At 42.1% G+C, this 16,238-nt stretch overlaps 1 protein-coding gene across 1 annotated transcript in view; it reads right to left on the bottom strand.

The window, feature by feature from the left end:
- ITGA9 (integrin subunit alpha 9) overlaps window positions 1-16,238 on the bottom strand; it is a 55,460-nt gene that overhangs the window by 32,944 nt on the left and 6,278 nt on the right. Inside the window, 4 exon segments of the mRNA XM_015855016.2 lie at window positions 3,151-3,274; window positions 8,617-8,682; window positions 8,685-8,725; window positions 9,551-9,678. Of these exon segments, the coding sequence (XP_015710502.2) occupies window positions 3,151-3,274; window positions 8,617-8,682; window positions 8,685-8,725; window positions 9,551-9,678 (359 nt within the window).

The following is a 16,238-nucleotide window of genomic DNA, read 5'->3' as shown; positions in this document are numbered from 1 at the left end:
AACCGCGCAAATACTGCATCTGCACTCAGCTTCTGCACACCTGAATAGCAATATTTGCATGGGGCTTAAATACTGAATGCAGTGAACTCGGTAGTTTCCATGTAGCTGCAAGCAATAACTGCTGCCATGAACAAATCCTTTGTTTTTATGCTACTTTATTGTTCTCACATCTGCTCACAGGCCATTGAACATCCTTGATTATGCAGACCACAAGCCACTACATTAACTGCTGTGGCAATGGTTGATAGCAAAACACTAACATGAGGCTGAGCCTGAGAGACACGGTTGCCTCTGTGATTTTGAGTAACTGCTTTAAAAGGGGGGGAAAGGAAAAAAGGGAGGGTAGTGTTTTATAGCCAAGATGATTTTAGTTTACGAAAGCAGTAAGGCTGACTAAGTATTTGGACAAAATAATCCACAAAAAGGATGAGCTGTGATGTGTGATGACTATGAAGATAAATGCCTCTTCTCTGAGCAAATCCAAGTCTAGAAGCAAACTTCACGAGCTTCTCTGTGCAATAAAATCTTTCATCTACCATCTTCACAGATAGAATTAAAATGAACAATTGAAATACACTGTCATTTAAACTGAGAGCCTCTTTTTCCCCATCTTTCTATGTTTTACTACTCTGGGAAGAAAAAGCAGTAATTTTCTTTGACCTAGCATTATGGTATTGGGTTTGTACCACACCACAACGATATTTTGATGCCTCCCAGAAAACCAAGTGTGGTCTGGACCCTGTAGGCAAACTTGCTCATCCCTTTGGAGGGCAGGCATGCAACGATGTGCTGTTCCCCTTATTTACTAACCACAAGGCCCATCAGCTTTCCCTGCTTCCATCACTAGCTCCTACCACAGGACTAAGAAACCATCCCAGCTCTCCCTATACAGCTGGGCTGCTTCTCACCCTGGAAGCAGCCACCCTTCTTCATTGCAAACTGAATGCATCAGGACAATGAAGACACAGCTATGGAAAAAAAGTAAACAAGTAAAAACCCTGCTTGGAAGACCATGGTTCCCCACCGCTGCTATACCTCAAAGGACATCCAGTTCATATAAATCAGATTAGCTCCTACTCAGAAAGACTGCATTTAACTATGAGGCTTGCTGCTGTTCTCATTAGCAATCAATAGCTTCCAGACTTCTGTCAGCCATTTCAGGTAAACTGGACAAGATGAATTGAGACCACTGCATTATTGCACCATTACCACCCAGTCAGGAAACTTCCATTTCCTCTTTGTCTTTAGTTACACAGCCTGTTTAATATGGAAAGAAAACATACTGCATGCATTAAGGATGCCTGTCCAGTGGTCAGATTCCTCTCCCTGTCTGGCATAAGACTTCTGTTACACAAGCTAATAATCCTTCTTGAGGTGCGCACACACAAATGCATGGCAACTGATGTGCACTCAGCTGGCCTGCACACTTTGCCAGTTGGCAAGAGCCAGTTCTAGTTGTGGGTCGGACAGCCACGTTAGCTTCTCACTAGGTTTATCACCCTAGATGCACCAATTACAAGGCTTCAGCATTAAAGGCCCTTTGGAAGCATTACTCACTGCATTTATTATTCCTACGAAACCCACAGCATCTCCCCCTCAGTCTGCTTCTCTTAATCCATAGTGTCAGAGAAAGTGAGCTTTTTCTCCTTCTAGAAAGCTAAGGATTGCTGCAAGATGAGTGGATCATGGCTGATCTCAAACAATGAACCCATCTGTGTGCTGTAACATGGCTATCACGCACACTGGAGATCAGGCTTGTTTCATTGAAACCTAAAAGTTCCAGGAGCAAACAAGCGCAGCCATCCCTTGCAACACTTCACAATTTCACGTCTGACAATGGCAGATGGGGGGGGAAGAGGGATAAACCAGTCCCAAAACTCCAATTTTCATTCTAGCATGAACTGAAGCTAAGCCAACATTGTACTGCACCAGCCCTGCCAATTTTCCACTGGCTGCTTTGCATACGCTAGGCCCACACACTTCTATTCTCTAGCAATTCCTGGCAAATATCCTGTCAGATTAGCAGCCGCTTTACTCTCAAGACATGACGCACAGAAAAACACAAGCAGTTTGTCTCCTCCAGAAACCACCTCCCTGCAATGGCTTCAGACAAGCAGTTTTTAAAGCAAACATCAGAGTGATGACAAAGGCTCGGAGGAAGCCCTGGCAGCGTCCCCACGCATGTGTGTTGATCACCACAGCCCATATCAGACTATTTGAACCAAATTACCTCACTGTGAAGCACAAGTTCAGTTTTGCTGACGGGAATGAAATAAAAAGAACAAACACAACGGGACAGCACTCACAACAGGAAGGCTTACACAGTTCACTTGTACTCTGTCACAGACCAGCTGGAGTGGCTAGTTCAAGAGACTCAAAATCTCTCACATTTCAAATAACGTGTATAACAAGTTTATCAGCCCTGAAATTACTCAGCTGTGTGCTGCTTCTAAGTAGACATATATATTCAAGACAAAAATCTCATTGATTTGCAGTGAAAACAAATAAATAAAATCAGAGGTTTTGCACATATCAGACCATGCTGCACCTTGGCCTCTAGATCCTGCACTTCTACAGGCTCATAAAGGCATTCTAAAGGATGATGCCCTGGACAGGAAGGAGAAATCCAATACAGTGTTTTCTCTGCTGCCTCTGTGGGGGCTGAGAAACCTTATGAGATCAATTATCTTCTTCCTAACAGCATACCTACACCTCTGGTTTAGGTAATTTCCTTTGGCTGAGGTGATGCTGTCTTCTGAAGTCTTAATGAAAGGAAACATGATACCAAAATTTCAAATGTATCAGAAAACTGGAAAATTATGATGTTGACACCTGGGATTTACAATGAAAACAAGGACAGAGGCCCATTGTTCAGGGTTTTGGAGCCTTTTTTTTTTTTTTTTTTTTTGCCATGCCCCTCTAAATCCAGACCTTTGGAACATCCAAATGCTTTACAGAACCTGAAGTGGATCCGTCCCAGGTACGCCTCAAGACTGTATGTTACAGGGAGAAAAATAAACTAAAAACAATATCGGCAGTGAGAGCTAAAGTGGATGGTCATGGAAACCAAGGGAAAACACAAAAGCTACAAAACAAGAGACCGGAGACCGGAGACAGAGGCATGCCCCGCTCCCACCCCTCCACCCTTACCTTCATAGCAGGGCAGGAGCTTCCTCCCAGTGGGCTGAAGGTTGGGGGGAATGATGTTGCAGAAGCCATGGGGCAGAATGTATTCTGTCTCGTAGTAGATGTTTTTCCAGCGGTGCGCACAGGCCTAAACAGATCATACCACATGTATTACTGACCAAGAGCTGCAGGAGAGCCCTCCAAGTAAGGTAGAGTGTGTCGAGTAAGATCAATAAAGGTTAAACCAGCCTCACTAGGACACAGTGCTCAGGATCAATGCCACATCGCGACACACTGGTTCACACCTTCCCAGAAGCTAGCTTGCTCCAAAAACAATGCTGCATTGCTGCCAGACAAGCCACAAGTTTCCTTATACACAAGGATTAATCAGAATAAAAAGAAACGAGATGTAAAATAGCAAGGGCTTTGAACTTATGCACATGGTAAGCCATTTCCCCAGCTGGTTAAAGCTGGGAACATTAGTGTAGATGCATTGATTTGTATCATTGAAGGCTTGGTCTCATGAGCACAGAAACAAGCTCTCTGCTACGCATCACCTCCTTAACATGCTTTCAACTTTTCCTGGAAACTCTGCACCAGTCTTGCAAACTCAGAGAGGCCTGCAACAACCACCTTCACAACTCCCACGCTTTACCCTATCATCCCCAGATGGTACCCCTTCTTCTCCTCATTCTACACCACCTTCCTGCCTAAGCACCTCAGAGCTGTTCAAGTTGCCTATAGAAACATCTCAATATTAGCAAAAATTAGGGCCACAGTAACAATTTAAGGGATGGAACATCTCCCCTTCAAGGACAGGCTGAGAGCTGGAACTGTTTAGCTTGGCGAAGAGAAGTCTCCAGGGAAATATGATAGTAGCCTTTCAACATCTAAAGCAGAGCAACAGGAAATAAGGGGACAGACTTTTTAGCAGGGTCTGTTGTGATAGGACAAGAGGAAAACGAGTTTCAAAATAGAAGAGGATAGATTTAGATTGGATACAATGAATAAGTTTTGTTGTTTTTTTTTTACAATAAGAGCAGTGAGGCACTGGAACAGGCTGCCCACAGATGTGGTGGTTGCCCTGCCCTTGGAGCCATTCAAGGTCAGGCTGGACAGGGCTTTGAGCATTTTGGTCTAGTTTGGTCTAGTTGTTCCTTTTCGTTGTAAGAGAGTTGAACTATAAGACCTTTGAGTCCCTTTCAGTCGAAATGATTTTATTGATTCTATGACAAATTAAAAAGACAATAATCGACAGATTGCCACCAATCATAAAGAGCATGCTTACAGTGCACTTGGCTTGACAGTCAAATGCATGCCAGCAGCCCAGCAGAGAACAGCTTCAGGGACTCAGCTTATGACTTTAATTCCCCGTGCACCACTCATACAAAATTCAGCAGCACCAGAAGTAATGTTCATTCTCTGGGTAACAAGGAAATAGTTTCTCTTATGACTGATCAGTACCATGAGCACAAATATGTACAGGCATGTTCTTTCTGAAGACAGTACCATAAAGACACATACCATTAAAGTTGGAGTTAAGTCAACATAAACTCTGGATACTAACTCAAGTGAAAAATGATAAAGAATATATATATATATATATATATTTAAAACTATGGAAAGATAAATATAGCACGATGATATTGCAAATTCCCCTGACATTTTATCTTTTGAAGTGTCAAAGGCTTGCATAAATTTACCTACTAATCTCTCCCAATGGAGCACAAATGACAGAGAGACAGGGTGAGCAGCAGCATTTGATCACAAGCAGCAGGAGCAAGCTGGAGCGAAGTGCAGAGGCCAAGAAAGATAAAATAATATAAGGAGAAGAAAAAAAAAAAATACAGAAAAAGAGCCTCAAAAAGACAGAAAAAGTACACTCAAAAATCAAGGTAAGACTGTGGATGAGTCTTTGTAATGTGTTTGGGTATTTTTGTTTGATTGTGTTGTTTTGTTTTGTTTTTTGGGTGGGGGGGTTGTTTAATTTTTGTTTGTGGGTTTTTATTTTTATCTTTTGAGATATTTTCTGTGTTTTTGTTTTCAGTAATGAAAACTTCTCCATACCTTCAGTCCTGTGCATACTGAAGCATAACACAATTAACCACTGGCAAACCTGACTCTGCTGATGGCTCTCTCCACTCTCCCCCAGACCACAGCTGCAGAATTTGGTATTTTCCCCAACTGAATGGAGTTCCGTACCTCCTCTCCCTCTCACCCCTATAATTCACTTCTCTGCAGTTAGGCAAGTAGCACATTTGTCTCTCCGCCATGGCAAAACTCGTCCGCAGTTGCAAAATTATTTGCTTAGATTACAACGCATGATCCCTCCACTTCTCAGCATTGATGAGTTAAGATGATACACAATGCAAAGCAGCTAAAACCTTCCTCTGGTGGTACCTGTCCAAAAAAGGTTTTGGGAACAGAGATGAGTCACTCAAATTTGATGTGGAACACAGGAGAAAGGAAACACCTGAGGCAAAATAAAATCTTCCTGGACCAAGCATGTGGAGGTCTCTAATGTTAGCAGACATAGCATCACTGTGATATAACAGATAGATCACTTCAGAACAGCAAATGTTTTTTGCTTCCTTGAAGACTGAATGCCAGCCATAGGCTTTGCATCATAGAAAAAGGAACACAAGACCAAGACGTCACTTCAGGGGCTGAATCCTAAAGTTAAGAGCCCAGACAAGGGACTTTTAAAATGTACCACTGTCAGACTACTTCTAGTTTGCTCTTCACTATGAAGGCTTTGGCACAGCGATGGGCTCCCCTCCCTCAGCCCTTCCTGCTGCAAGCTTATCACTAAATGTGCCAGTAAGTCAGCTGCTTAAAGTGAAAAATGGCAACACATGATAAAAAGCAGAGTAACAACAGATGTGGCAGGTATTTCCAAAGAATAAGATTAAAGCATGTTGGCTTATCTCCAAATCATAATGCACTGTCCTCAGCTCCTCTCCCAACAAAAGCAAAAGAAAGAATTTTCCCATTTCAGTTTGGGAAGAGCCAACAATCTCAGCTGTATTATTGTAGCACTTTGATTAACACAAATATTGACTGAGTATAGCCCAGGACAGGAAACCACTAAACTGCAAACCTGAAGTTTATTTTTTTAGATACTCTTAGTTGTTCATTTTTTTTAAGTCTTCATTATCAGTTTGAAACTGTTTCAGTAATATCCTGGCACATAATGGGCTCAGACGCAATCCACGTTACCTAACACTAGCCAAGCCTCATGCACACTGCCTAACCTTCCTCTTTCCACTGAAGTTGCTATTTCCATCCGAAGAAGGGTAATCTGATTAGGGGGAAAACTGATAAGACAAATCTAAGCCATTAGACAATTTCAAAGCAAAAGGAGCAACTACAATCCATAATTACACTGTGGAACTAAATGCTCTAACGTAAGACATCAAGAGCATAAAGAGTTCACGTGGGTTTAAAAAGTGACTGCTCATATTTATTAAACTAATAAAAGGGTCCAGGGCTACTGAGCACCAAAATATTGCACTTGCAAAATCTTTTGAGAAAGTACTTTCTCAACTACCACCCTGGGCAGACCCATTCCAGCACCTGACCTCTCTTTTGGACACATTTTTCCTAATGTCCAACTTAAACCTCTCCTGGCACAACCTGAAGCCATTCCCCTTAGCCCTGTTGCTGGTTATATGGGAGAAGAGACCAACCCCCAGTTCACCACAGCCTCCTTGCAGCTGTAAGGACTCCTTTCAGAACACAGCTTTCCTACTGCTGGGAAGACACTGGGTCTAAATAGCCTGATAGTTCCTCAACTTTTCACTTTAAAAAGTTCTGTTTTGAGTGAGCAGCCAGCCCTTGCTCTGGCAGTTGCCTGGCTTTTTCCATATACTTTTCTCTCCTCTGCAGCTTTTGCTTAGCTTCTGAAAATGACAGTAGAATTTGTCTAGCTTGGGCCAATGACTAGAAGACCACGAGAATTATGTGCCTTGGAACCATGCAATGGTTTGCATTGGAAAAGTGCTTTAAAGATCATCCAGCTCCACACCCCACTGCTGTGGGTAGAGACACCTTCCATCAGGTTGCTCAAAGCCACATCCAACCTGACCTTGCACACTTCCAACACAAAATCATAGCATGAGGCTGGTTTGTCTGGATCAGAACACGACTCCCCAGTCATCAAAAAGACTTCTTCTAAGTACACATATTGGGTTATCCCTTGAAAACATACATTGCTTACCTACTACTCTAGTTGGAATGCCTTCATTTTGTGCTCTGCTGCTCATTTATAATGTATTTTATTTTTTATCCCATTCTGCTTTTCCCCTTTTCTTCTACAATCGAAGGTAGTTAAAACATTCAACTAAGGTAATGAGCCAGCCAGCCTCTAAAACACTGGCAAGCTGTGCACCAGCAGAGACAATCAGACAAAATACCACTGTACTATCACACTGCACTATAACCTCATGGAAGCTCAGTGTGCAGGGACTAAAGCATCTAAATACATACTAAATAAAATGCCTTCACATTAAGCAGCTTTCTCCACTTGACTGAGTAGGTGGTCAGGGGAGAAGGACTCCTGTTGCTAGCAGGTTTGAGACTCATGGGTGCTCACACACCAGCATGATTCCCTGCCTCACTGGAAAGATGGGGTCATGCTGCAAATTTCCAACTCAAAAAACAGCAGTGTTTAGAATTAGATTCTTATTAGGGGTACTGCATCATGAGCTTGAAATTTACCAGCCACATATTTTGCACAATATTTCAAAATAAGTTTCTTATTCATTTAGCATTCCTTCACAAGTTCCCAGGGTAGATGGAACTCAACAGCAGATGCAAACAGGCAAAATGTTGACCATAATATACCCATATATTTTAAAAAGGTATTTGTCCCGTTCTTAGGATTTTTTCCCAGTACAGGAAATGTTCTGCAGAAATAAATTCCACATCCGAAGGACCACATCTGCTCTCCTTGACCTCTTCTATTTGCATGGTAACCATATCAAAGACAACGAGGCCACCCACACACAACTAATTCATCTTCACTTTCAATGCTTCCGCCTCATTAATGGAAAATGCATATACATAAAGACAAAATATTTCCCCAAAGTCTCATCTTACATTTTTCATAGTGAGTTCTGATATGTAATACATATGCTTGTGGAAAGTGAATACATACATAAACACAGACAACCTACAAAACGAGCAAAACAGCAGATACCTCACCATCAAAGTTCTATTTATTCTGTTTGAAGATTTAATCCCCCAGATTTGGAAGGAAGCCCTTAGGTGACACGAGTCAGGTGATTGCTTTGAAGTCATTTGTCTACAAATAAAACTTTCTGGCTGGACCTCACTTTCCTTCTGCTTGAAGGAAAGGACTACAGAATTTGCTGCCCATAAAGCTGGACTTCATCAGTCACTACCAAACACATTAATTTTGATGCGTTTAGCATTACAGTCAGATAGCAGCAATGATTTTAATGAGATCAAAGAGGAAAGTGGACCTACCAGCACACTTCCACCAGCCTTAGGCTGCCTAGCCAGGCTCACACCCATCCATTCATCATCTCTGTACATTCTTTTACAGTCTTTCCACAGAGCATGCCCCGAGAATTACCTGTGGAAGGAAAAGAATGGCAGCAAGGAAAAGAGATGCAAGTATCTAGAAAGAAATCTCTCAGAAAAGTGATTGCCATCAAACACCTGCCTGTCAGTACTTTTCCTTTCCCCTTCATTCCAATTCCTATTTCTAGTAAGCACTTCTCAGTGTGGTGCTCCCAACGTTACTAGGCACCATCCATAGTAGAGGATAGACTCAATTCCAAGCAGCCAGCAGCTACTGCAGTACACCCACAGCTTTACTTGAATAAGCCATCCAAGTGAAGTTAGTGGAATAGACCTGCAATTGCTTCCAGAATGCAATCAAAGCAAAATTACCCTGGAAAATGAGATCTGGGGCATTTATTATTATTATTATTTTAATGAGGTCTACATTTTTACTCCCAACAGGCAGTATTTGTGAACCCTTTAAAGATGCTTTACATTTGATGGACAAATGAAACATAGCCAAAGTACTATTGTAAGCTACGTAAGCTTCATAAAAATAAATTCTGTTTAACTCAAACATAAAAAGATTTACAAAACAATACTAACATAGTTTTAGTTACAGATGGAGAATTCAGTAATGCTAATCACATGAGCAAGAACACTGAAATGTTTAATGACTTCAGTTTCTCCATCCAGCAGAAAGTTTTAGACCAGAGTTTTAAGGAATAGGCTGATTCTGACAGTATGTCTGAAAAAAGAGTCAATCCTGACTATGCACAAAAGTGTACAAGTAGGACTCACATAGAGAAAGCTGGGACTTCCTCAAGGCTGGCAGGACTGGTAGCCACATAGGGCGCTTTATGACCCCTCCCCTCAAAGTATCACTGCTACCCACCTCGACCCATATCCAGCTCTGTGCATCTTCTGTCAGGATTGGTGTGGACTCGACATTTAAATACTGCTCCAGGGGACTGAATAGAGGCGCTGTATCTAGAATCAGCCTTGGGAGCTCCAACCAAGACCCTGGAAACCAAACACGAAGTAACAAGTTATTAACTGCATGAGAAATTAAGAAAAAATAACAAACAACATCAAGGTTCCCATTGCCAGGGATTCCTCAGCTAAGGCAGTTCTTAGAGAAACTTTGTAAAATGATAACATTGATTCACAAAATGAAAACAACACCAACAGTAAAAGCATTTTTTTTGTCTAGTGATACCACGAAAGCCATGAATACTATAATAAATTAAGTTTCCGCTAGAAGTATAACACTTGTAAAGCAATTCATTTTCTCACCTCAGATAGCATTTAGGGAAGTATTAAGACAGAAAACAGCAGCTGCATCTATTTTTCCTCAGCTTTAACTACATCTCTATGGGCATTAAAAAAAAAAAAAAAAAAAAAAAAAGACCTAAAATACACAGCCCTGAGAGGAAGAAACCTGAACCTGAATGTTTCCAGCCAGCTAAAGATTAATCATTGCTTAGAATGTTGAGGCAACTCTGTTAGCAGAAGATTATGTAATTACAGCTTAAAATAAAATAAAAACAGGAAAAAAAAACAACACAGGAGCAAATTTCTTCCACAGTACCTTGCCTTGCCATCGGCTGTTACTTACAGTTAAGTCAGACCTCAGTGCTTGTGTGTGTAGGCCCAGACCATTACCTGGTAGGAAGCAGGAGACCTGGGAAGCACCGGTCTTGGTTTAGCCAAGGGAATTACTACTGCAAAGTCAATCTGTACACAGCACAGATGAGCAGCCCAGTATCAGTCCGAAATGAGCAGCTTTCCTTCTTTTAAATGACTTCACTGTTATCCTTCTCAGTAACGTCCTATTTGAAGTTCCAAAGCCAACCACCACCCATCTCAGGGAGACCTGGGGCATGTATGTGTCACATAGCTGCCATTAGGTGATTCTTCTTTAGCTTGCTTCTCCAGATATGATAAAACTATCCCATGGCAGATGGAAATAAGAAATGAAGAGCAACCCCGACACTGAGTAACTATTTCTTCCCAAGTCTCACAATCTAAGTATTATTATTTAGAGAAGGTCAGCGGATCTGTTCTAAATACCGCAGGTCCTATTTTCACAAGTGAGAAGAAATAATGGCTGAAAAGCCTAAGTTGCTGAAGCCTACAAGGTCTGAGCACATTGTGGAGTTAGAGCAAAGGTTCCTAAAATAACAGCCTGAAATGGAAATCCCACCATGCAGACATCAGGCAGAAAATCAAATGCCAGTCAATTTCATTTACACAGGCAATGAACGTATGTCATTCACTTACTGACATTCATGAAGTTTAACAAAAGCAAATAAAGGGGGGATATTACTAGCTTAAGGAGTTACAGGTTCAAATTGCAAATGTCAAGAAACTGTTTCTATGAACAGTTAACAAAAATAAGATAAGGTAAGCTGTGCTGACCTCCAGTTTAAACAAAGCTTTCTTCTAACTCTAAGTAAACCCCAAGTAGATCTGAATCAGCAATTACTGCAAAAGATACCTTGGGTTGGAGAACCCTGGATGGAGCTTAAGGAGAATAAATCACAAAGACTCACTGGCTCTGTTAAAAAAAAGCTAAAAGGGAAAAAAACCCTGTAATTACAGATTGGAGCAGGCTACAGTACATTACTCAAACTGTCTTGAGCGAATACACCTTTCAAAAACCAGTTTGTTGCCATCTCTTCACATTGACTGAGAACAAGGAAGCAGCCACTAACACGTGCCAGAACCAAATCTATTTTGGATTATCCTGAATACCAGACACCCAAAATTGGTAGCTAACCTACATCACACTCTATGTAATCTCAGGATCTTGTTTCATTCATTCACTCTCACACTTCCTCTACAGAGGATAAAGCCTCAGCAGATTTCCTGCTCTGGCTGATGTGAGCCATGCTTGCCCAGACCCTGGGAAGATACCTTTGAGGAGGTGGCTGCTGGGCCATGCACTTTTGGCCTGCTCAGGTTAGCATTCACCATGTACCACTCACTTAAGTTTTATTCAAAGAATTGAGGCTGGAGTATTAGTGTATTAGTCTTGTCAATAAAATATTTCCTTAAATATTTAATGAGTTTCTGTACACAAGTGTTTAACCTGTTGGAAGAAGGTCACCTATTTAAATGTCACAAGACTCCTCAGCAGACCCAGGAAAAGACTCTTTTGCATCCTAATGTTTGGAAGCTCACCAAACAAAAACAAATGCATGTTTTGTGTCTTCCCTATGCACTAAAACACCTTGGATATCTACTGAGATTTCTATGTAACAACACTGCAGCTAGATAAGGTGTTTTCCTTTGTTGCCATGTACAAACAGAAATGCATTTTAAAATAAAGCCTTAGAGCCAAATATACTCTTGTGATTCACCACTGTGCATTCTTGCCTGGCTTAAATACAAGGATACATAAAAAGCCCACAGAAGTACTACTCTGAGGTTTTTTCTATTACCAGGCAACCATCCAACATAGCCCTAGGTTAAAATAGCCTAATGCTGTACTAGAGCTCCTGTCAGAGCTCTGACAGGAGTCCTGTCAGAATGTAAGAATGAGTCCTGGAACCTTTTGCAAAGGCTCATGATGAGGTTGGTACTCTTTGCAGAAGTTATCCACAGCCATAACACTCCGCAGGAATCCACCTAGGACATCTGTAAGCAGCTGCAGGGAGACACCTTAAACAGGAAACCCAACCAAGAGAAAGGGATTGCTTTCCCCTGAAGACAACCAAGGGCAGTAGAAGTGGGATTTGGGGCCATTTTAAGGTCTCTTTTACTTGATGTACACAGAAATCTCCATGAGTTGGCCACATCTCACTGGCCATATGAACTAAGTACTAGGATCTAAGCCGACATGAGAAGCAGTAAGCAGAGAGGCCATCTAAGCTTTCTCTTCTTGAGTCCACGCTCACATATTCAAGGACAATCATCCTCATCCGTATGGAGATAACTCTGCAGTTGTGCAGCCAAAATCATCGCGTTGCAGGTGCTGCATCAGCCAGTATTAATGGATGACAAGGAGATTTCTGACCACAGGGAAATCCATACATCCTTAAAATTACTTTCTGCAGAACAGTAACTGTTACTTTACTGGTGATTGACCCTCAGGACACAGAGATTTGGAAGCTAAGTGCCACATTTAGTGGAAAGAGCAGCAAAGGGAGGTGTCGAGCTGCCCAATGGTGTGGGAGGATGCCAAACACACCAAGCATCAGCCCGCAGCACGCCAGCATCAATTAGGCAATCACAGTTCAAGGACTGTGGAGTGTGGGCACCTCACTTCACTGCAATGTTAAGTGGCAGGGGAAAAAAAGTCTTTAAATATCCCCACATACCACAGCAGATTTCAAAGGCAGCACCAGGATAGAGTATGCACCAGCATACCCCACTTGAGTTTTTCCCCTATCAGAAGAGCCTCTGCCACTTGTTAAGCCCTTAAAATAAAATTCACAGCAGTTCATCTAATACGTGCAGAACCAGAAGTGTGAGGAACATTATCTGGATGACAGATTATAAGCAACATCAGCAAGCCCAGACTCTCTACCTTCTCCAAACACCCCAAGTCTATCTACAGCATCACAAATACAACACAACATCAACAGCACACATTCTTCAACAGGTTGATCTGTTACCACATCTTTTGTGGGTTACCTACACGCTCACCATACCCCAACAACACACAACCATCAGCTTGAGGTGCAAAACCATCCCCATATTTCAGCAGCAGCAGCACAATCCAGTGAAGCACGGGGCTGAAGGGGTGCAGCACCAGCACAACAGCTATGCTCATTCCTTGCTGTAATTCTCACAGCAGGATGCCGTGCAGCTAAACCTTCTCCATTACTTTTTAGTGCCGGATCATGCTGCCAGAAAAGATGAAGTTGTTAACCTGGACTTGCTGTGGGATTTGGGGAAGTGCCAGTAAGATGGGGAAAGGAGAGAGATAAAGTAACACCATATTAATAAAAGAACGACGAGAGATGTCATATCACTGACGTTTTTTACTGGTGCAAAATTGACGTTGTTTGTTCTTGAATCGTCTCTTCACAAAAGCAGAGAAAGTCACATTCTTGGTCACTCTGCTGGGTCTTTAGTCCAAGCTCGAAAATTGTTTCCAGAGAACAGAAGCACTTCAGCTCTGTGCTCCAAATGCAAGCAAACACCTGGATCCTTGCTTTGCTGGAAATGAGAACGATAGGGAGCTGGGTAAATCTTTCAAAGTTTACAGTCACAAAACCCGGGTAAGGAAGGAAAATGGGGCATTGTCAGAAAAAATAATAACTTCAGCACATCTGTGATGACAAGCTACTCTTGAGAAAGAAACTGTGCAAAAATAACTCGTAGAAGGAAGGATTAATGGAATTAACTATTTCAGACAGGTTAGAGGCACAGACCTGCATCACAGTTACAGAGTATGAGTATTCATCCTCCTCTACCATAACTTCTGTATCTGCATCTGACACTACAACTCAAATGAAATATTCCTCATTCAAGAATACTTGGTCCATATAAATAAGAAATAACCCAACTCTGAGTTCATTTGCTTAAAATCTACAGGCTTGCAGCAAACAATTCAAGTAAGTGCCTTTGTGGTGTGGAAAAATGTGTGGCTGAAACACTGAAGTTGAAGAGCTAGCCATTACAGATACCATGTTATTATGAGAGTGATTTTCTACGTATATGAAACAGCCTGGTGAGAAGATGCTTCAACTAAGATGCTCTGCTAATCGTAAGTACATTAGGGGAACACTGGGCCCGGGGCAATAAAGATTAAGAAACCCTAAGCTATCACAGTAACATTCTCCAATGCTTTGGAGCACGTTGACATAAATTTACATAGGCAAGAGTTAGCTTTGGATATAATTGATCACATTTTACAGGCTTACATAGTGCATAGATGACCCTGCAAGCCATGTATGACCAAAGTATTGCAACTCAAAGTTAACCTAGGTTATCTTCCCACAGCAGCACTGAGGCGAAGAAAATATGAGAAACTAAAGCCATAATGCTTCTTCATATAAAGAAAAGCTATAAAGCTAAGAACTCACACACACACACAAAATAACACTATGGCTATTAATAGCAGCTGCATGTTACATTGGGATGAAGAACAAACCTTCTTACTACAAACAAGGGCTGCTCCAAAAGTAATGCCTCCTATTTTATTGCAATGGCCCACAGCATCAGAGGCAGATGGTGGTGGTATGGTAGTAGGAGCTGAACCCTTCCATCAGTATTCCACTATATGCTGTTGCTATGTGACAGATGGCAGCAGAGAAGTCTGACAAACCAAACAGTGTCTGACATGGAAGTGCATCTGAAGCACAGGTGCATCATTGAATTCCTCCATGCAGAAAAGATGGCACTCCTCAACAATTGCTGGACATTTATGGAGACCAAACAGTGGACATGAGCACACTGAGGTGGTGGGTGGTGTGTTTCAGCAGTGGCATCAATGACAGTGGGTCAGTTCCACTGGTGCAAATTCCTATGAATGCAGCATGATGGCTCTTGTTCATCTCTGGCACAACTGCATTGCTCATGGTAGAGGCTGCTCAAAAACAGCATTCTTATACTTATTTGGTATACCAGCCCTCACACTATCCTCAGCATATCACATTCTGAAAGAAAAACCATCACCCATTAACCCTACAAGCCAACTAAGACAACAGCTCTACAGCTTCACGCACAAAAGCTACGTGCACAAAAACCTGACAAACTGCCATCCATCCTGCTAACCATTTCCCTCTGCACTCATACAATAAAACTAAGATTGTATCTTGTACTTGAATTTTATGCAACTTGTAATTGCTTTACAATGGAAATCAAAGGCTTTTATGCTCTGAAGTGGTATCTGTAGTAAGGCTTTGTCCAGTATGAATATGGCTTTGTAATACTGCTTTACAACACTGCAAGCCTTCATGCCCTGTTATGTTGAAGAAGACAAAGCTAATGGCACTGACCAAGGTTCAGTCTTTCAATGGCCTGAATGTCCAGAAAGAATGGCCAGATCTTTTAAGCTCTCCAGAAGAAACACATCAGTTATTTAAAACTGATGCTGCCACTCCAGCACAGAATGACAGCTTCAGAAACCTGGAAGACAGCTGCATATACCTTCAAGAGCAAAGCAATGCAGTGCTGGGCCTTCATCTTCAGACTCCACTATGTATTATGACCAGTGTTTGTTAAAAAGTAAGAATATTTTTGACTGTATCTCCCCAAACTTTTATCACCTCTGCTGGGCATGGGAGTCTGATGCAGCCATGAAAACAAGCTCCCCCGTTCCACACTGACAGAAGGGCACTCCCCATCAGCACCAACAGCCCCACCCTCGTGGTTTCTGACAGCCTGGTGCCAATTCTGAGCACATCGAGCTCCCAGGTGTCAGGGCTAAGCCCCGATTTATCTGTTTAACACGACTTGGCCATCTCAGACGTGTTTTGTTTCTGGGTGCTTGTCTGTAAATAAGCTCCCCTGCAGAAACCGGGAGCAAAATGAGAGCATCGGACCCCACACAGATGCGTGTCCTCAAAGGGTTCTCGGTGCCGCCGGTCCCACTCAATTCCCAGGCCAGCGGGATGTCGCAGGTACCT

The sequence above is a fragment of the Coturnix japonica genome, chromosome 2, assembly GCF_001577835.2.
Source record: "Coturnix japonica isolate 7356 chromosome 2, Coturnix japonica 2.1, whole genome shotgun sequence".
In the NCBI taxonomy this organism is placed as follows: Eukaryota; Metazoa; Chordata; class Aves; order Galliformes; family Phasianidae; genus Coturnix; species Coturnix japonica.
The sequence above is the reverse complement of the archived record's forward strand: the minus strand, read 5'-3'. Positions and strand labels throughout refer to the sequence as shown.